General features: G+C 49.4%; 1 protein-coding gene across 1 annotated transcript in view; it reads left to right on the top strand.

Moving 5' to 3' along the window:
• DNAH9 (dynein axonemal heavy chain 9) overlaps nucleotides 1–20,896 on the top strand; it is a 204,454-nt gene that overhangs the window by 24,698 nt on the left and 158,860 nt on the right. The window contains exons 16-28 of the mRNA XM_086473546.1: nucleotides 976–1,217; nucleotides 3,645–3,780; nucleotides 4,867–5,063; nucleotides 5,149–5,573; nucleotides 7,155–7,377; nucleotides 9,689–9,855; nucleotides 10,227–11,097; nucleotides 13,008–13,138; nucleotides 14,270–14,396; nucleotides 17,304–17,456; nucleotides 18,451–18,576; nucleotides 19,252–19,491; nucleotides 20,611–20,771. Coding sequence (XP_086329672.1) covers nucleotides 976–1,217; nucleotides 3,645–3,780; nucleotides 4,867–5,063; nucleotides 5,149–5,573; nucleotides 7,155–7,377; nucleotides 9,689–9,855; nucleotides 10,227–11,097; nucleotides 13,008–13,138; nucleotides 14,270–14,396; nucleotides 17,304–17,456; nucleotides 18,451–18,576; nucleotides 19,252–19,491; nucleotides 20,611–20,771 — 3,199 coding nt within the window. The remainder of the gene's footprint in view (nucleotides 1–975; nucleotides 1,218–3,644; nucleotides 3,781–4,866; nucleotides 5,064–5,148; nucleotides 5,574–7,154; nucleotides 7,378–9,688; nucleotides 9,856–10,226; nucleotides 11,098–13,007; nucleotides 13,139–14,269; nucleotides 14,397–17,303; nucleotides 17,457–18,450; nucleotides 18,577–19,251; nucleotides 19,492–20,610; nucleotides 20,772–20,896) is intronic.

The raw sequence follows: 20,896 nt of genomic DNA, 5'->3' as shown, positions 1-20,896 counted from the left end.
TGCTGCCAAGGAGATGGCAAAATTTGGGTTTGCGAGAGCTGGGAAGTCTGGGGTTGAAGCATCTGCTCGCTGCCTGTGCCGGCCCACCTGTGCCAGCCCAAGTGACCCGTTGGGTGCCTGTGTCCCCCAGGCACTGCTTTCTCACCCAGTTGTGCAGGGAGTAGGAGCCTTGGGCCCAGCCATCTGGCACTGCGGTGGACTTGTCCCACTGAGAGCCAGGGCCGCCTCATTATCTTTCCCATGAAGATGAAATACTGCAGCTAGAGGTGGGTTTTGTGCACTGTGACTTTGGAATGATTTGATCAGCGTTCTTGCTTCATCAGTTTTAACTGCAGAGCAGACTGGATGAAGACAATTTGTTTCCTCTTGGTGAAAGCAAACTGCTTACGGGTGAATATGTATTTATGTCATCAGGCTTGTGCTATGAACGGGAACAAGTGTCATCCCGCGGGAACATGCAAAGCAGAAGTCCTCGTGTGAAAAACTCTCTCGCCGTTGCACAGTAAAGATGGATTTTCCTGCAGATGAACCCTAAGTTCCCTGCATCTAAATGCAGCCCTCTCTGGTACCTGGAGCTAGCACAGCCCATGTGTGAGGGTTATGGGTACCTGCTCTAGTGATGGTGTCAGGGACACTCAGCATCTTGTACTCATCCTCCCTGTGCTGCGCTCTCTGGTAGCAGTCAGTGGGACATCAAACCTGGGTAGAGGGAAGCAGGAGCTGTCAGACATCGCTACGGTGTTGATACTCCTGGCAGAAAGCAGAGCCTGTGGCTGTCCGTACCATGGCTTCTTGGGGTAGGAGGGAGCTAGAAGTGGCTCTGTTGGTTGAGGCGGTAAGGCTCTTGTGTTAGTGATGGGTGAGAAATACATGAGACCGTAGGGAAAATGCCAGAGGCTGGCCTTAAGGAGGGTGCACAAGAGTTTGGCCCAGCAGCTCTGAAAACATGTGGTCAATCATCTGATTTTTTACCAGGTGTCTGGGATCACATCTCCGTGGTAATGAACGGTGTCCACGACCTCGAGCAGAGGATACAGAAAGCCAAAAACAACGTTGAGGAAATCCAGACCGTCGTGCGATCGTGGGTGTCGCCCATATTTGAGAGGAAAGATTGCAAAAGGGAATCGCTGCTAAGCCTAGAGGATTGCCAGGACCGCCTGGAAAGACGTTACAACCTTGTCAGAGAGTCAGGGCAGAGGATTCATTCACTGGTGAAGGTGAGGGGGGACCTTCCCCAGCGGTTTGTTGGCTCTTCATAGGCTCCGAGTGTCTCTCCAATCTGTTGAAAATGTCCAGAGCTGTTTCACCTTAAAATGAACTCAACGCATTTGAAAATCTTGCCCAACGTTAACTAACGATAGCTTTGAGCAGTGAGCTGGTGTGGCTGCGTGGTGCAGGGCTGCTGGCTGGGCACTGCTGGGCACCCAGTTCGGGGCAGGAACGGGAGCGGCTGCAGCCCAGCGGAGGGGTCTGGCCCCCGGGCTTGGCTGTGGTGGAGCCACTAGAGGGGGGTCGTGCATCAGGCTTTGGGATCCTGCTCAGAGGAAAAATGCCCCTCCGAAATCTTTACCTGAAAATAAAGAGGCAGCTGGCTGTGGCTGACCTTTCTGGTTCAGGCTCGTCCTGCTGTGGGAGCAGGAGGTGACACTGACAGTCCAGGGAGAAACTGAGTGACAGGAGAAAAAAGCTGCTGGCCAAAACCTCGGCGCTTTCCAGTGGCTTTGCCAGAGCCGAGAGTCCTCTTTGCAGGCCAGGAGAAAGCCCAAAGTTCTGTTCCTCACCTGCCCAGAGCAAGGTGTTATGTATGTCAGGGACAGCACCTTGGCCTGGAGGGAGATGGATTTTGGATCCAGCCCTGTCCTGAGTGTCACCATCTGGCCTTGGACTCTGGAGAGAGCCAGCTGACCCTCTCTGGGACACTGAGCTCTTGTTGCTCGCCTTACCTTGCTGTCTGCAGTCAGCCCTGTGCCTCTCTGCACGCTGAACCCACGGTGAGGGTTTTACTGTGCCCATGCTATTCTGCTGCCGCAGCTGTGACAGGCTCTGCCACCTCCAGCTACCACCCAGAAGACCAGGGCACTTGCTAGATTGGCCAAAGAGAATATGGGGCTGTGGTCATGGCAGGGGGGCTGGTACTACTCGTGTGGTGGCACCACCAATGCTGCTCACAGGGGCAGGACCAACTGCAAAGCAGCATGAAGGTCCTGAGGGGGGAAAGGCTCCATGGGTCAAAATGGGGTGTCCCCATGCCCCAAGAGCTGTCTGTTGAGCTTCTCTTGGTTGATCAAGTCTTCCTGGGGGCAAGTGAGTCTTGAGGCCGCTGAGAGAAGCGCAGCGAGGGTTTGGGTACATGCACCAACAGGCGAAGGCAGGACAGTTAGATGTTGACTTTCATTGCCCTTCTTTCGCCAGGCTGAGGCCTCTGGAGTAAAGGCTCAGCAACAAGGGGACTTTATCAAATACAAGGACAGGGAACGATGAAGAGAGGGCGGTGCTTACAGATGGGTGTTCCCAGAGCGTTCCTTCTTATGAAGTTCCTCTTTCTCTCCTGTCGGCAAAATGTAGCCAGGGTGAGTCTGCAAGGGGCCAGAGCCCTGCCTTGCTCTGTCGAGAGTTTAATCACCCAGTTATGACATATCAAGTCGGGGAGCAGCAATTTTGGGTTGGCTCAAGCCCAACTGGCAATGCCACGCTATCTCAGAGGTGCCAAGCTGCTGTGTCAGCTCTGGGACCGGCACCCTCTGCTGTGACCCCCACACATGAAATGCTGCCAATGTTGACCCCCAGCAACAGACAGTGTGTATTGATTCCTGCTCACTGCAAGCTGGACCTTGTCTTTTTTGAGACTGTGCCTGTGATGAGAGCCCCTGGCAGGCTTAGGGGAAGGAGTACTCAGAGGGCATAGCAAGGCAGGGGACAGGATCACAGCAGAGCCTGGGATGCTTCTGGGCGGTGCAGGGAGTGGGTATGCAGCCTGGCTTGTGGGAATGGAAAGAGGAAACCCAGAAAGGATGGGTCTCTGCTGTGACCCAGAAAACCCTGAACTTCCTGACTGGGAGCTTGCCTGGAGGGAGGGAACATGATAAGCTGAGGTTAGCCAATGCTTTGTCTTCTAATCCCAACCTTTATCTGTTTGTACATGTTTGATTTAAAAATCCTGTCTTGAATTTAAAGGTTCTCTGGTCTTGAGATGACCGTTTGTAGGGCAGAGGTGTAAGCAGTCCACCTTGAAGGCCTCATCCACTCAAGGTGACACTATATGGGCCACCAGGGCTGGGTCTTCATGCATTGGGATGAGCCTTTGAAACCCCTGAGTGCTCCCTGCCCCAGGCGTGCAAAGCAGCCTTGAGCCCTGTGGCCTCAGAGAAGATGGAGCAGAACATGTCACAGAGCTGCTAAGCTGCTTCTGCACTCCATTCTTACCTTGCACTTACTTTGAGTTGTTTCAGATGACAAAGCAGCCCTTGACAGAAGGAGCAAATTGTGGCCATGCCACCAGCAGCAACATCCATCTATCGGGTTTCCCATCCCTCCACAGGGCTGGTACCCGTGTGCTCATTGGCATCAGTCCTTAGCTGTGGGCAGCTGTCTTGCAAGATGGACTCAGCCCCACTGTATTTGAAGGCATCTTCTTTTTCTTCCAGGAAAACCAGAGCCTCTTACTTGCAGACCCAGCATCTGAAGCCTGGAAGGCCTATGTGGATTATTTGGATGAGATAGTCCTGGATGGGTTCTTCACCGCCGTTGAGTGCTCGCTCAAGTACCTCCTGGAAAACACAGGTGACTGCTGTTTCCTCTCGTCTGGTTTCAATGTCTGCTCCAGTCTCATCAAAGGGGGGTTTCTGTTCTGTGCTCTCCCTCGTGCCTAAGAGTTGCTCTCTTCTTCCAGGCTTTCAGCTGTGCCTCTTGCACTGTCTACAGCAAGTGCTGGGGGAGCTTCCAGTCAGGGCGGGTGACTCCAGTCCCCAGTCATTGGACCACAGCTTTGCTCAGGGGGAGGGATAGGTATGGCTGTGCACCATTTGCAGGGATTAATGGGCAGGCAAAATTGAGGCATCATCCTGAGTCTCTGCTCGGGCACCAGCCATCTTCTGCTTCCCATGCATGAAGTAGCAAGGTGACAATTTGTGGTGAGTCTCAAGAGCCAGTTCTGCTGATGAAAGGCATGAAGGAAAGGCCTCTGTCCCTGAGCCTTAATTAGTCCAATGAAGAAATGAGATAGGTTGAGGGGTCACTAAGTCACCTCCTGCCTAAGGCCACCGTGGGGGTTCGTTCACTCTGCTGAAAGCAGCCTGTGTCCAGCTAAAGCACATCTCCAGGAACACTTCCCTGTGTGGATGTGAAGGCACACTGAGTTGGAGAATTGCATCCAGTTCTTCACCATCTTGTTAAAAACATGCACATAATTCCACATTTGCATTTGGCTTCAGTTTCCAGTTGCTGGGGTTTTTTTCATGCCTTTCTCCACTAAATTAAAGAGCCTCTTGGTTCCTGTTGTTTTTCTCCTCTGCAAGTACTTATGTGCTGTAATTGTTCAGCTCTCAGACTCCCTTTTGATTAGCTAGAGAGCCCGGTCTCTTCAAAGCCTTCCTCCACAGCATTTTTTTCTGGTCCTTAAATCACTTGTGTCTCGTCTGTTCTCCAGTGTCTCCTGTGGGTACCAAAACATCAGCTACTTTGCCAGCATCTCCTCTGTGTTGTGTGCAGACACCACGTCACTGGACCCAGTGAGTGGGTGTCTGTGCTCACACCTGCCTGGAGTCCCTGTGGGGCACGTGAGCATCTTGTGGTGGGATGTTAGTGGTGGCTCAAAATCACTTTTCTCCCCTTGAAAAAGATCCTGACATCTCTATTCTTCCCTACCAGATCCCAAGGCAGGGCTCGCTCCCCTGTTTGAGGTGCAGCTGGATTTGGTGATCCCAGATTTAATATTTCATCCCTCTTTGGACCCTGGCACAAACGATGGCTTCTATGACATGGTGGAAGGTCTTCTCAATGACATCTACCGGATCTCATCGCTGGTGCCCAGGCTGGCTGAGCACAGCGGCTTCCTCCACTACCAGGTCCGTGTCCGTGGAGCTCCCTCATGCCTTGTGGCAGCGAGGAGGTACCACGCTGTTCCTGCATCGCTGCACTCTCCTCTCCTAGGCTGACATGGAGGACATGGCTGATCTGGCCGACATGCGCCACGACCTGATGGGACGTGTGCAGGCTGTGATGGCGGCCTGCTGCGATTACCGCAGTACCTTCGACCGCTACTCCTACCTCTATGGGGATGACAGAAAGGAGTTCTGCCGCCAGTTCCTCCTCTACGGGCGCATCCTCACCGCTGCAGAAATTGAGGCCCATGCGGAGGATGGGGTCCCCGAGACACCTCCCACGCTGCAGCAGTTCAGAGAGCAGATCGACTCCTATGAGAAGATCTATGAGGAGGTGAATCGCATTGAGCCCGTTAGCATCTTCCAGGGCTGGATGAAAGTTGATGCTCGGCCTTTCAAGGCTTCCTTGCTGAACGTGATTAAAAGGTGGAGCTTGGTGTTCAAACAGCATCTCGTGGACCACGTCACGCACAGGTAAGGGCTGTTCCTGCCTCCTCTCCCTGGGACCTGTGCTGACCAAAGGGTCATGGGTGGCCTTTATCGTTTCACACTGATGACCTAGTACAGGAGTAGGAGAAGGGTGTCCATACTGCATGCTAATGCCGTCACCCCCCCATACCTTCCGTGCCCTGGTCTCTGCTGGGAACTGCTGTGGCTGATGTGTAAAGTGGAAACAGTTACGTGGACATGCTCCTGGGACCTGCTGTGTGCTGTTAGATAGGACGTCTGTTTGTCTGCTCATCCTGATCCAACTGCTCTAATCTCTGCTAGGGCTCTGTGGTTACTTTGTGGTGTTTGATATTAGCCATCAGTAAAGTTGCATTAATGCCATGAGATACTTGCTCTGTTTCTAAATGCATTGCTCTTTTAAGTGCCCTCTGTGGCTGGCATGAACAGTCACGGGGAGGTAGTTTCAAGGTCACAAAAAAGAGGAGGTTTGGGTGTAAATTTTGTGTTAACGTGCGTTCCGTGCTCTGAATAGCTGCTCAGTAGCCAGGTCTGTGTAGGACAATACGTCAGATGATTCGAGTATTCGCAGCTGAAGATGGTCACAGGTCTGGGAAGCTTACAAAGGAGTGTTTACAGGCTCATGTAGTAGTGACGGCTGCTGTATGTGGTGGATGATACGTTCTCTTTTGTTCTTATCAGCACCACAATTCTGTTAGACCATTTCTGTGCAAAGAGGTTTTTGTGTAGCTTAGAACAGGCATTTAGGATCTTAAGAGTCCCTGACTCAGCAGTTTAGTCTTTATTAGGTAAAGTACTTAAGGATACATTTTGGCCAAGCAGCATCCACAGCATTTAAGTGGGCACTTAAAAAGGAAGTGTTTTGAGAAGAGGAGAATAGCTGTGCTGGAAAGGACCAGAGATCCAGGAGCCCATCACGCCTCTGCTGACAGTGTCCAGTAGCTGGTGAGATTAAGAACAGGGTAAGCAGGTAGGAAAACTTCCCCCAAATACTCTGCTTGTCTCTAATGATTTATAGCTCAAGGACTTTGAGAGCCAGGGGTCATGCCTTTGTGTTTAAAGACATAGATGGATTTTTTTTTTCTCCCACAAATGTTTGGTTGCTTTTCTGAACTGCTGTGAATTTTTATCATCTGCATCCTCCTGCAGCAGGGAGTTACCCTGTGAAATGAGGCGGTGTGTGAAGAAGAATCCCTGCTCTTTGTAGCTGTGCAATCTGCCAGGTTCATTTGGAGATCTTGAGTTCTTGTATTGGAAGACACGAGGTGAAAACTGTCCTTTCAAACTCACTCTCTGCCGACCACTCCTGAGCTCACAGTTCTTCATTACACTCCTTCTCAGATACCTTTTCTCCAACCTGAGCAGTCACAACCTATTCATTTGTTCCTTGCAGGGAGCTGTACCACATATATGGATCCCTTTGAGCGTGCGTGGTGGTTCTGATGCCCTCAGCACGTTGCCATGCAATGGACAGGGTTAGCCAAGCCTTTTCCCTGTCCATGCCAGTCCAGCTGCCTGGGGCAAGGCTGACAACGATTTCAATAGGAACTGCTCTCATTTTGTGCTTTTCTGCTGTGTGTTCTGTAGCTTGGCTGACCTTGACGAGTTCATAAAAACTGCTGATAAAGGTTTGAGCAAAAAGGTTGAAAAAGGCGATTATGATGGCTTGGTGGAGATTATGGGTCACCTCCTGGCCGTTAAAGAAAGGCATGGGGTCACCGATGCCATGTTTGAGCCCCTGAAGCAAACCGTCGAACTGCTGAAGACGTACGAGCAGCAGCTGCCGGAGGAAGTCTATAAGCAACTGGAGGTGCGTGAAAACTCGCGGTGGACGCACCAGTTTGCTGAGTAGCAGATGTCAAAGTGCGAGCTAAAGAGCATTGTAGGAATATTTAAGACTCCACTCCCTGTCATTAGAGGGCCTCAGTGGATAGTGTTTTGCCTATTGCAGGATATGCCTTCATAGCTCTAAATTTTGGAGTTACATTGAGATTTTTCTTTTAAAGCTCAGATTAAGCCTTTTGTTATGTATGAAAAAACATAGAATTGCCTGCTCCAACTCCCAGTGATTACTCTTGAAAAAAATTAATGCATTTTCAAATACATCTGTTAATTAGGTTGAATTATAATTATTTTTAAATAAGCCAGTTCTTGGCAACTGTGGAGATGGGAAGGATAATGTTGGCAGATGAGTTGCCTTCTCATAGGACTTCAGTCCTCCACTGGGTCTGTAACACCAAATCTGTTTGACCCAGAGGACATCACTGGGAGCAGGTTATTAAAGTATTTTGGTACCTTTCCACGTCTGGCTCTGATGAATCAGTTTTCTTTTGGGAATTCCTTTCGTTTCTGGAAAGGGGACCAGGAGATGGAGGTTAGGAAGAGACTGTGAGGTGCCCAGCCAGCCTTGGGGAACAGGAGAAAAGCACCGGCAACAGCCAAGGTATTGCAGTGGAGAAGCATGTGGCTACATGCTGATGGATCCCCTATAGCCGTCGGGTGCTGTGTGCAGAGGGGTCTGGGTAGGACACAAGGTTTAAAGCAGGACCTTCTGGGGAGGTGTTCCTGCCTGAGGCACCTGTGCAGCAAAGGCGCCAGCTCTCTGCTGCAGTCTTGGATGGAAGCTGAGGGGGGTTTAGCAATCCCCTGGTGTTCTGCTTGTGCAACCGTGATCCGTGGGTGGCTGGGTCACCAAATTTGGAATAGATCAGGGTCCTAAAGGTACCTGGGTTCCTACAGACTCCCTGAAAAAACAGGGAGCTGCATTACATGGATGGCCTGGCTGCTGCAACAGCTGCAGTACAACATAAAACATGGTGCTGCGGGGAACCTTGGCTGTGCTAATTCCTCTGTTGAAGAGCTGCTCGTTTGGTGCCTGTTTGTGCATTCAAACAACTGATTTATGTCTCTGACAGGAGGAATGCGGGATGCGGGGCAGCCATTCAGGTGCAGGACAGAGCAAAACAGTTTTGTTCTTTCTGGCAAGCAACAGCAACATGTAGTTGAATGATTCGTTCACTCCTGTATAGAATGGGAAAACCAGAGATGTTCATCTAGGTACCACTCCCTCCATGGCTTTGGACATGGATCGGATGGAGCCAGTAGCTTGTATGAGAAGGACAAGGGAGAAGCTCTGTGTGTGCCCTGCTGCAGTCATGGATACTGATTTCTATTGAGACTGGATTATAAAGTGCCAGAAAGAGACCCCACAGGAGGGACTGGCCCCACTCTGGCCATCTCTGCTGCCTCAGAGCTGCCTCCAGGTTATTTCCCTTCTTTCCATAGTGTTGATGGGTCTCCATTAACCTCCTTAACCATGTGAACTGGGATGAAAAGAAACCCAAAGTCTTTCATGTAGGCTTGAACAGTACATGGGGAAGTGGGCTTTCCAAGAGCAAAGTGCTGGGTCTTGAAGACAGCAGAGTCCTTGGCTGGTGTCAGTGTCTGGGCTGAGGATATGGCCTGAGGAGCCTAGTGAGAAGAAATAAAACCCCTTTCTGGAGAAAATCCCAGGTACAGAGGGTGGATTGTCAGCAGTGCTGTGCACTTGTAGCTGGGATGCAGACCTGAGGAAGAAACCAGTCTTGTTTAGCGCTAATATTGTATACACAGGCTGAAAGGATCTGCCCCAGACTGGATAACATCTCCTGCTCTAAAAGCCATCAGGAAATTTCCCAGTAGCTCTTTCTTAATTAGCTCTGGGAAGCCAGATGATCTGGTGAGCTTGCATCCGCAGCCCATGCTCCAGCCTTCAGCTGCTCCCAGCTGGCTGTGGGTCCGCTGGGCTTGGTGTTAGGATCACTGTTCTCTCTTGAGCATTGAACCATCTTGGGAGCCCAGGATCTAGTCTGGGACCCTTCTTCTGGAGTTATTGAACATGTTTTTACAATCAGAGCAGTCAGTTATAAGGTCTCAATCTTCATTAGTCTTCAAAATTGTGAATAACTGCCAAGTTTTATCCCAAATTGTGTGTTTAGCCTTTGCATCACAACAAAACTTCCTTACAGTTTTAGACATGAAATCTGTTGCTTTTCCTGTTCTGTGATTACCTGTGAAAAGATCAGACACACCTTATATTGAATAGTAAGCACTGCCTACCAGCATTTAAATTTTGCTTTCAGGAGCTGCCAGAAAAATGGAACAATATAAAGAAGCTGGCGATAGCTGTGAAACAGCATGTGGCTCCTCTGCAGGCGAATGAAATGACAGCTCTGCGCAAGAGCTGTGCGGCATTTGATGTTGAGCAGCACAGATTCAGAGAGCGATTTCGGAAAGAAGCACCGTTCAGGTATGGGCAAATTATAGCATCAGAGAAGCCCTGAGGGAAAAAAAAAAAGCTTTATGGGATCGTCTCCGAGTGTCCTCAGGACGTGTGCTCGAGCCCTTGCGTACGTTTCCTACCTTCTCACAGTGTTGTAACTGTTATGCCTGGGGTGTTCTGTCCTTGGGAACACTGTCCAGTGTCAGCAAGAGATTGCATTTGGATGCTGAATGCACAATAGCGCTTTAAGGTGACGTCAGTGGTGCCGTGTGGCTGTACCATCAATGTGTACTATAGACGTTTCATCTCTGCTTTGTCTCTTAGAGGCACTGTTTGCTTTACGTTTTCTTTAGAAGTTGTTACAATATCACTTAAGAAGAATAAACATTTCTTTCTAGGTTTGACACTGAAAAGCCTTATCAACTGTTGGATGCAAAGCACATTGAGATTAAACAAATGGAGTCAGCCATGACCTCGATTTATGAATCAGCTGGTCTGTTTGAAGTCATGGTGCCAGATTATAAACAACTGAAGCAGTGCAGAAAGGAGCTGTGTCTTCTCAAAGAGCTCTGGGATATGATCTCCCTTGTGAACACTAGCCTTGATGACTGGCAGACCACCAAATGGGTGGATATTAATGTGGAAAACATGGATCGGGAGTGTAAAAAGTTTGCAAGAGAGATTCGGAATTTGGATAAGGAAATGAGGGCATGGGATGCTTTCACTGGGCTGGACAGTAAGGTGAAGAACATGCTGATGGCCCTGAAAGCTGTGGCAGAACTTCAAAATCCTGCCATTAGAGAAAGACACTGGAATCAATTGATGCAGATGACAGGTGTGAGGTTTGTGATGGACTCGGACACCACACTGGCTGACCTTCTGAAGCTCAACCTGCATAACTTTGAGGATGAAGTTCGTGGCATTGTAGACAAAGCAGTGCGAGAAATGAGCATGGAGAAAGTCCTGAGGGAGCTAAAAATGACTTGGAGCACGATGGAGTTTCAGTATGAGCCTCACCCTCGGACGAACATCCCCTTGCTGAAGTCTGATGAGGAACTCATTGAAACGTTAGAAGACAACCAGGTGCAGCTGCAGAATTTGATGACATCCAAATATATTGCTTTCTTCTTGGAGGAAGTGTCTGCATGGCAGAGGAAGCTGTCCACTGCGGACTCTGTCATTTCTCTCTGGTTTGAAGTGCAGCATACATGGTCTCACTTAGAGAGCATATTCATAGGCTCGGAAGATATACGGGCACAGCTTCCCGAGGTATGAAACCCCAAATCCTATTTTTCCTGTTTGGAAAGCGTTGACTAAGAGCCTCCGTTGTATGGAATAGGGTTAGCTATAATACCAAGTGCCCCAAAACAGGGCTTTTCTTCTGCTGCCTTGCTTTTCTGGAGGCTCCCTTAGTGCTATTGCAGTTTCCCTAGTACTGCCCCAGTACATTTTTGTACTGTAGGTTGTGCTTGAGCCATGCTGAGAAGCTGATTTTCTTCCCTCCACCACTGCATAATATACACAAAGCTCCTGGAGACTGAGCACAAGGCTGCTGGCTTCCTTCAGTGCTGCGGGCACGTTCTGCCTTTCCTTGGAAGGGAGAGGGCTGGGGTAATTACTCAGGCGTTGCGAATCATCAAACCAGAGCTGGACCAGGCAGCTTTGGCAGCATCCCCTTCCCCACCTGCCGGCTGGTGCAGGGGGACAGCAGCTGTTCTCCCACTCCTGCTTTGGAAAATGGAACGGAGGTGTCGTTGGTGACCTCCTTGGGGGTGTCTTTGAGTCCAGCTTCCAGTCTTATTCTAGATTCCCGTGATTATTAAGAAAATCGTCAAAGCTGGTTCCTGGCCCTGCTGGACCACTTGCAGCTCTGCTGAGGAACCAGCCTGTCGCTCACGAGGGAACTGCAGTTGACTGTGTTGCTGCCGTCCCCATCCACGTGTAACGTCACTGACAGCACAGCTGGAGAGCCGACACCCACGAGGCGCGTGCACAGCGACCCCCGGACGACACACCGCCCTGTCTCCATCCCTTCCCTCTGGTCTGCTTGGGCTGTTCCTCCCTCTGCTTTGGAGGGGGCTGGGCGCCCCTCGCTTGCGGGGGGGCAGATACATACCGGTGCTAATCGCCGGTGCCTTGAAGGCTGTGCCGTGTGCCAGCAAGCTGTTAGTACCCAGCAGCTATCTGATGGCGTCTACGAAATCCCCTCGTGACTTACACCTCCATCCTACTGAGCAGCTGTCTGCACCTCAGCACCCGTCTAGCAGGGGTCTGAGTGAGCAGCCTCTTCCCTTGCCTAGAAAAGATGAAGCTCAAAGCCTCTGGAGGCTGAACCTCCTCGGGGCGCAGCCAGGGCTGGGGGAGGTTGTGCTGGCAGGGCGTGGGATACACATCTACACAGCTTGTGCGCGGGGAGGGCTCAGCCCTCCAGCCAGAGCCTTGCTGCTGGGACTGAGCACAGGTTAATGTGGAAGTGTTACCAGGAAAGCTTGAAGCACTTTTATTCAGTGTCCTGGCTCGCTCAGGAGGCCCGGCTTAGGAATAAGGGAGGAGCAGAGAGATTTTGAACAGAGCTTTATGTATTCTTCACAGTAAACTCCAGAAATTCAGGGTCCCTGTTAGGTGCAGAGTGTAATTGCCAGCATGCTCCTCTGCTGCTGACATGGAGTTCCCAGGGCAATGGAGGGCTCTCGTCTGCAAGTGTCGTTATACTCGTTTCAGGGATGGGCACTGGGACTCCTACGTTTTAGCAAGAGGGGAAGAGTGAACTCCCGTGGAGTTGGTAGCCTTTCCCCCTGTATGGGAGCATTTCCTGCTGCTGCGGCCAGGGAAATGGTGTTTCATCTGGACACGGGAGAGGAAGAGTTGTGAGGAGACATTCAAAGAGGCATTCAGTGCCATGAAAATGCTTGGTCCTAGGCATTGCCTTCTGCACGGGTCACTTTATCCATGACCCCTGTGGGAGACAGTGAGAAGGTGGCAAGTGCCTGACTGGAGACTTGTTTTGGGCACATGGCTGGAAAAGCGCTTCTGGGGTGGTGGAGACATCCCTCTGCACTGGACAGGAGGCTCTCTGCAGACTCTTCCCCTTTCAACCCAAAGACAGCACCTAGAGGTTGGGATCTTTTAGCACAAAATTAGTGTTTTACCACCAACGTGTTCCTCGTATTGTTTTTTAGGACTCCAAACGCTTTGAGGGGATTGATGTGGATTTTAAAGAACTGGCCTACGAAGCTCAGAAAACCCCAAATGTAGTTGAGGCCACCAATAAACCAGGTCTGACCCAAAAACTGGAGGACATTCAGAGTAGGTAGGTAGAACTTAAAAAGGCCGGGACTTTGGCAGGGACTGGGATCAGCTCTAGTAAGTTTGTTTAACTTGTGTTCCAAGACTTTCTTCCTAGACTGTACATTCCTTACATTTACAAGTTGCAGCGTTTCTGCTCTTTCTTGAGTTTTTTTATTTGTGATCCATCACCCTGAAACTGCCAAAGTGGAGCCTGGCTTTGTGTACATGCAAATTCTCATCCTGAGTATTGATTTGTGCACGTACAAAGCTAGGTATTCAGCTGGTTTTAATAACATGGCTTCACTGCCACCCCTGATACAATGCCTTAAATATCTGTTTAGCAGTCCGAGGAGGGATATCTGCAGAGCTGAGCCCATGTTCTTTGATTTACGAAATTATCCCTGCGTGTGTACCCCTGATACATGGTATAACTAGACTCTCTGAGAAAGACCTTAGTGTCCCGAGATGGATACTCTCCTGACTTAACTCATGAGCTCGTTTACCTGGAACACACTTAAAAGTTAATATGGTAGCTGTTGTGTCAGTAATAACAATGCATTTAAAATAAATATTTATTTTGTTTTTTAATCAGATAAGGCCAACGTTCCTCACAGAGGACTAGCTGCATGTTGTTTATGAACTTTGTAAGCTCAGCAGCAGTTTTGCATGTAAACACGGAAAGATTCATTTTAGATCGGAGCAAACAAGCTTCCTTTCAGGCTTTACAAGCACAAAAAGCTGAGTAGGTCTAAATCAGACTTTAAAATGCAGCTTATTAGAATAAAAGCAGTTATGGAAACTTTCATCCCAGTGTGAGATCACCTGTGGCAGTTATGAGCTTGTCTAAAACAGCAGGTCAGCCTGCAAACCCTTTCCAGCCTCTTCTACCACCTGTGTTCCTGCTGGTTTTATGAGGTTTTTCTGGCTCTTCGGCTGTTTGACCCTTGGGAGTAGAGAGAGATCTATGAGTTACTGTGGGCTATGTTGACCTCTTTGGAAAATGCAGTAGATGACCAGGCTACATGCTCAGCTCATGGCTGGCATTTCCCCACGGCAGGGGAGAATCTCCTTGATAACCCAAACTGTAGCATGCAACATGAAAAGATATTTTTTCCCCTGTCCTGGGCTCTGTTAATCTGCTCTGTCTCCCCAGGTTGTCTCTCTGTGAGAAGGCTTTGGCTGAATATTTGGACATGAAGAGGTTGGCCTTTCCCAGATTTTACTTCGTTTCTTCTGCGGATTTGTTGGATATTCTTTCCAATGGCACCAACCCACAGCTGGTAAGCCTGTACTGCATCACCTCTGCATTTTCCAGCTGTCAGTAATGTCACCGTAGAAGATGCTATCTTGGGACTCCTGTAGCTTATCCTTTCTTGAGTGCTTTTTTTTTCCCACCCTCACTTGGATTAGTAATTCTTTCACAGCTGGCCTTCATCTGTTGTCTTTGAAAGGCAGCATGTGCACTGTATGTTGTCTGATCTAACCCTGGTGATGCTTGCGGATGGTTCTGAAAGCATTGCACAGAGCAGAGCTGTGGTTTTGATGCCATAAAAACCAGTGGGTTTCTTTCTGCTGGGATACAATGAGGTTGGAGGAAACCATCTTTCTCGAGGATCTCAGCCAAAACTTGTTGCTGACCTTGGATCACCAACCTGGGATGCCAGCAAGCAGCATCTGCTGTTGAAAGAGCCACAGACTGGGCATTCAAATGTGGAAGTGTTTACAGCCGACGGCTTGGAGAGTTCCCTTTTCTTAGGCAGAAGAGACATTTGCTAGTCAGCCACTTCTTTCTTCCCCCATGCAAAGGCTTTTGGGATGTCCTGGTTATAGGGAGAGAGAAGAACACAACTGAAAGAGGTAAGACAACTGGTGGTCAGACAGTGTCTATGGCCAAGGCAAGCAAGTAGGTCTTTGGGGTTGTCATCCATCCCTGCGCAGCTCAGGGGCCACGCTGAGTGTCTGACCTCCTGCACTGGGCTTCTGTGTCGTCTGATACAACAGAGGCTCCTTCTCTCCAGGCTGGGTTTCTGGGGATGGTGCCTGAATGCCCAGCGTGGGGAAGTCAATCCACATGTACCATTCCTCCTGTTGACCTCGGTGAATTGCTGGATCATCCTATAGAGGAACTTGCAGTAACCTTCCTGTTTTAGGAAATGGTTTCACTGTGCTCTTCCCCCCATTCCCCAGGGGAGCACAGACAGCGCCTGTCCCTCAGTGGGCAGAGTTCAGAGGGTTCTGTCCTGCAGATGTTTTTCCATGTAGAGCATAGCAGCGTTAGGGTTGATTATTAGTGCTACAGGAGTGGCTCCCAGGAAACCTTGGCCACTTTCCCTGGCAATGCTGTGCTCTGGGAGACATTGTTTGGGATGCATCACTTAGCCTGAGGTTGGTATGTAAAACCGATCAAAATGCTCACAGCAAATGGAGAGTGTTGGATAAGGAGTGAATTCCTTATTCCATCTTCCAGCAGTGGGTAATCTCACCTTCTTTAAGCTTTTCATCATTTTCAACATTCCTGTGAGCACATGAACGGAGCAGGTTTGCATATGCATTTGGAAATGCTGCTGTTTGCCTCTAACCTTTAGCACTGCTTATATCTGTTTCTGCTGCTTGGTGATTTCAGCCTGCAGAGTATCATAAATACCTAGTTGATTGATATTTAAAATAGAGAGAAAAAAAACGCAGGAAGCAAAGAAAAGATACTGTGTTGAAATGCTCCATGGAGTAAGAAGAAATTCCTGTTATTCAAAACTATTTGCAGTAAATTCAAAGTAAATGTCAAGTAGGATCATACATGGATATGCTCTCAGCCTTTCCACTGTAGTTTCAAAGTCTGATAATTCCTAAAGGAGGATTAAATACACAATGATATTATCCTTTTGAACTGGGTATTGAACTTGCACAGATTCAGGTGTATTCAGTGCTTCTGAGGCAGGATTGCGCCAAGTGCTGGAGTGCATCGAAGGCCTGCAGACGGGCTAGGGTCTGGGGATGGACAGTGCGGGGCTGTGAGCAGAAAGTTCTAGATGTAAGAAAAGGTTTATATGGTTTACTTAAGATTTGAAAGGAGACATGCTTATCTGGGGGGGAGGAAGCTGAGTGCCCCTTGCTTCTGGGAGGTACTTAGCACCTTCCAGGATTGGGCCCTGCTTGGACGTGTGTACGAAGACTGTCGAGCTCTGTCCACCTGCAGGACAGCTCGTGAGGAGGAGTGTTGTAACCCTTTGCAAGTCAGGGAGTCAGAATTAAACGGACAAGTCCGCTCGTCTTTGAAAGCATTAGAGCTGCTCTCATTTCTCATCCCAGCCATGGGAGTCTGTCCTCCTGTCACTGGGAGTCTGTCTCTGACTGTCACCGAGAGAGGCAGCTCCTGTCTGGCACTGCTTCGTGAGCTGACCCTTGCCGTGGGAGCGGCAGTCCTAGGAGAGGCCCGCCTTTCTTGGCAGTGGCGTGTGACCCACGCAGTGATGATGTAGCTGTGTGTTATGTAGTGATCTGGAAAAAGCGTTGGTGACCTGCTCAGCTCCTAGCAGGCAGGTGCCAATGTTGGGAACCCACAGTAGCAATGCTAGCATCTCCCTGTTGGCTTTTCAAACTCAGCTGGGTGTGAACAGGAAAGGACTGATTTATTCTTTTCCTTCTGAAAGAGCGCTTTTGGTCACGATGGGTGTTTCATAGGAGGTCTTGAACTGTTTATCACGGGTCTTGGGCAGAAATAAAGGTCTTTCTTCTCCATGGAGGAGAATTCAGGACTTTACATTGGCACAAAATTGATTTCTAGTAGTGAAAAAACAGGGAGGTTCATAGTCAAGAAAAATCCACAGTGTGCTGAGAATAGGATGAGGTGGAGCAATGGCTGGAGACCTCTCATCACTACATGTAGGGAAATTTGGGCTAGGAGGTCGTGCTAGAATGTTTGAATGATTTTTTTTTCTTTTGCCCTGTGTGGGGAAATATGATTTATTAAGGCATGCCTGTTTACTAAATGATATAGAAATAGGTGGAAGTACTGGGAGAGACAGCAAGACTCTCGTGTTGGCAGTGTCCTGGCCGTGTGTGAGAAGCTGTGGAGCTATGAAGATTTCCAGGATCATGCTTTGTGAACGTGATTGTGCCTGTGACATGTGTGATGATCTCCGTTCTGCTCGTCCTGTCTCGGTGACTTTATTTAACAACTCCTTTCACAGGTGCAACGTCATCTTTCCAAACTCTTTGACAACTTGACCAAGATGAAATTCCAGCTGGACTCTGAGCAAAAGCCAACGAAAGTTGGCCTGGGAATGTACAGTAGAGAGGAGGAATATGTCAGCTTCAGTGAACCCTGTGACTGCAGTGGGCAGGTGAGAGGGCAGACCTTGTCTGTCAAAACTGTCCAGTGGAGTCTGCTCCCCTGCCCCTTGTGTGGGCTGCTGTTGCCAAGATGTCGTAGAGTTTTACTATTCCTTTATGAATAAGAAAGGCTGGAAGAGGCGGTGTGGAATTTAATTCCTCCTTACACCACAGCCCTTGGTCCCACTCTGGAGAGGTCCTTACTAAGATGGGGCATAGGTGTCACAGTCCCCTGTGGGAGAAAGGCCTTTCTCTAATTAGATTTTTTAATTTGAAATTTTCTAAGGCGTTTTGAAGGTTAGGCTTACAACTTCTTAAAAGTATCATCAGTAAGGGAGGGTATGCAGACTGAAAAGAGACTAAGCTATTCCATAGTTCCTCTGCATGGGTATCTTTTGCAAGAGAAAGCTTTTTTTTCCTGTTTTCCAAATCTTCCTTCTTTCATAGGATGAGATAAAGTACGAAAAGTAAGAATCAAACTACTGCTCAGCTTATTTGTCCCTGTAGTTGCACCTTTCTCCATGGACTATTATAGGAAGCTAAAATACATTACACCAGCCACTGAGCTCCCCAGTGAAGGAGCTCGCTGCGTTTAAACTGTCTTCTCAGTGAGGGCTTTGCCTGTGAAATACTAAATTCAGGAGGAATTGTGCTCCCAAGTTTGTCAGCAGCTTTCTCCTGCTGATGGCAGATTGTGCCCAGGTCCCATGAATGATTCTGTCATGGCCTGGAGGTGGAACGCAGCAAACCAAATTACTCATTGGTGGAGTTAGTTTTGGTTTCTCTTATAGCTGGAGTTCAAGAAAAATCTGCCTTGTATTCTTGGTGTTTGGAAACAGATGTTACTCCTGCAGTACCAGAATTGGCTAAAGCCACCCTGTCTGAAGGAGGCTGTGAGGCTTGTTTAGCTTGGGAGTTGAGGTGCTTGTCCCGTTCCCTGTCTTCACTAATTACCAAAGGCACTTAAGAAGAGCAAATATCGTAGTGATTTGATCTCTCCTTCAGGTTGAGGTCTGGCTGAATCACGTCCTAGACAGCATGAGGACTACTGTGAGAGACGAGATGACAGAAGCCGTCACGGCTTACGAAGAGAAGCCAAGGGAACAGTGGCTCTTCGACTACCCTGCCCAGGTATCTGCCACTGCTCCTCATCTCCACTCAGGCTGGCATGTGGGAAAGACATCTCTTGGCTTCCCTTTCAGTCCTGCCTTTCACTTCTTTCAGTAATGGCCTCTAGCTGTGGATGGGGATGTTTCAAAGCCCTGCTGTGCTGTCCAGGAGAGAGGAAGGATGAATTGTCCTTTATCTTGGCAATCTCCTGATGGAGTTTGCAGGCTGAGCTCCATGCTCTGATTTGGGCTCCAGGGAGGATACACTCTTGGTTGGATTACAGAACCTGGGGCCTTGGGCAGTGCCCGCTGCACCCTGTGGGTCACGGGATGTCTATACACCCAGAGAAGCAAGATATGCAGCAGAAAAAGTGGTGAGGGCTAATGAGAAGACACAGCCTCTCAGATGAACCTCTGACAGCCTCGTAGTCTCCAACTCTTCCTCCTCTGCTGTGTCAGGCACGTGAAAGGTGCTGATTTACTAATAAGTAGCTGCTAAATGTGTCTGCTACTGATATGATGTTTTAAATGAATGTCATGGGGCAGATCCCTGTTGTCCTGTCTGCTGTGACTGCTGTATGAAAAAATACTTAATTTCATGTCACGGATACTTCATCCTTGATCTCCCTCTGGATCACTCTTGAATGTAAGGAAGCTCTGTTTTTTTCCCTGATACTGAGCCAGCCCATTTCCCTAGGTGGCTCTTTCCTGCACCCAGATCTGGTGGACAACCGAGGTTGGGATTGCCTTCGCCAGGGCGGAGGAAGGCTACGAGAACGCAATGAAGGAATATCACAAGAAGCAAGTGACCCAGCTGAACACCCTCGTTACCATGCTGATTGGGAAGCTCTCCAAGGGTGACAGGCAGAAAATCATGACCATTTGCACCATTGACGTGCACGCTCGGGACGTGGTGGCAAAGATGATAGCACAGAAGGTTTGTGTTCATGGCTCAGTGGAGTCCTGGGTTGGGCTTTGGAGCAGGGGTTTGAGAAATGATAGGCGAAACACAGGCCGTTCAGATCACTGCCTGTCTCGGTGGGAGACACATGACTAAGTGAACTTCTACAACGTTTGTGGTAAGGAGGAAGAAAGCCCCCATAAGCCTGCAGCGCTGTTCTGTGTCATGGCCCTTCAGCACCACGGGACTTGCTGTATTTGTCACAGATCCACGCCAGGAGTCCCTGTGTCCTGTTGCCCAGACGTGTGTTGGTGGATGATGGTGTGGTGTTGGGATGCTGCTGGGTGCAGTCTCATTTATGACTTTAGAAAGTAAGAAAAAGCATTCAGGCTTTTTTTTTTTTTTTTGCCTTTTTTATTTTTTTGGTAGCCTCCGTGATCTGGTGCGGAGTCACAGGGACTCCTGTGGGACTCCCTTGTCCTGCACACCTCTCCCAAGCTACTCCCCTGTCCTTGACACTGTGCCAAGTGTCCAGCCTTGCAGGTGGATGGGAAGGTGCCCTGACTGTGCTGTGTTGTGGCTCTACCCTCATCTGTGTCCTCTTGGAGCAGCCAGGCTGCTCACAGGGTTTCTGTGTTCAAGGCTCAGCTGGGCTTGGTGATGCCTTGGTTCAGTTTGTGGTGAAGTGGTCCATCTCCTGGGCCTGCCTGCTGGTTGTGCAGAGAGCACTGGTCATGGCTGTCCTTGTCCCCCTGTCCCCAGCCTGTTTCCCTGGTGCTGTCCGTGGCCACTTCCCTGTCTAGGCAGCCTCTGCTCCTTCTGTCCCTCTCTTTGCATTGTAAGAACCTCTTCACAGCTCTCTGCTTCTTAAATCTCCTCTTCAGAAGTGTTTTTGTGCTGCTCTTTCTCTTGGGTATTCACTTTTTCCTCTCCCGCCAACACGGTTACTAATTTAGTTCCTACCCTCTACCGATGGGAGATGAGGAGGTGATGTTTCTCACCACATTGCAGGGAGGTGACCTTCCTCACCTCCTTCACAGTGAGGACCAAGCGATCCCTGATGAAAACTTCATTGCAGTCATCATTTTGACACCTGAGCTGGGTATGCCCGGCACCCCCGGCCTTCCCGTGACGGTGCTTGTGGGTGCGTTGCAGGTGGACAACGCCCAGGCGTTCATTTGGCTGTCACAGCTCCGGCACAGATGGTCAGATGAGGAACGGCACTGCTTTGCCAACATCTGTGACGCCCAGTTCCGGTACTCCTATGAATACCTTGGCAACACCCCTCGGCTTGTGATCACTCCACTGACTGACAGGTAAGTCCCCTGGAAATACCGTCACAGCTGGGCGTTGCCATGCGGTTAGAGAAAGAGCTTCCAACCGAAGATGGATTTAGTTTGGACACCCACATCCCTCTTGTCCTTTCTCTGCGTCCCAGCAA

The sequence above is a fragment of the Leptosomus discolor genome, chromosome 15 (genome assembly GCF_034619465.1).
Source record: "Leptosomus discolor isolate bLepDis1 chromosome 15, bLepDis1.hap2, whole genome shotgun sequence".
NCBI lineage: Eukaryota > Metazoa > Chordata > Aves > Leptosomiformes > Leptosomidae > Leptosomus > Leptosomus discolor.
The sequence above is the reverse complement of the archived record's forward strand: the minus strand, read 5'-3'. Positions and strand labels throughout refer to the sequence as shown.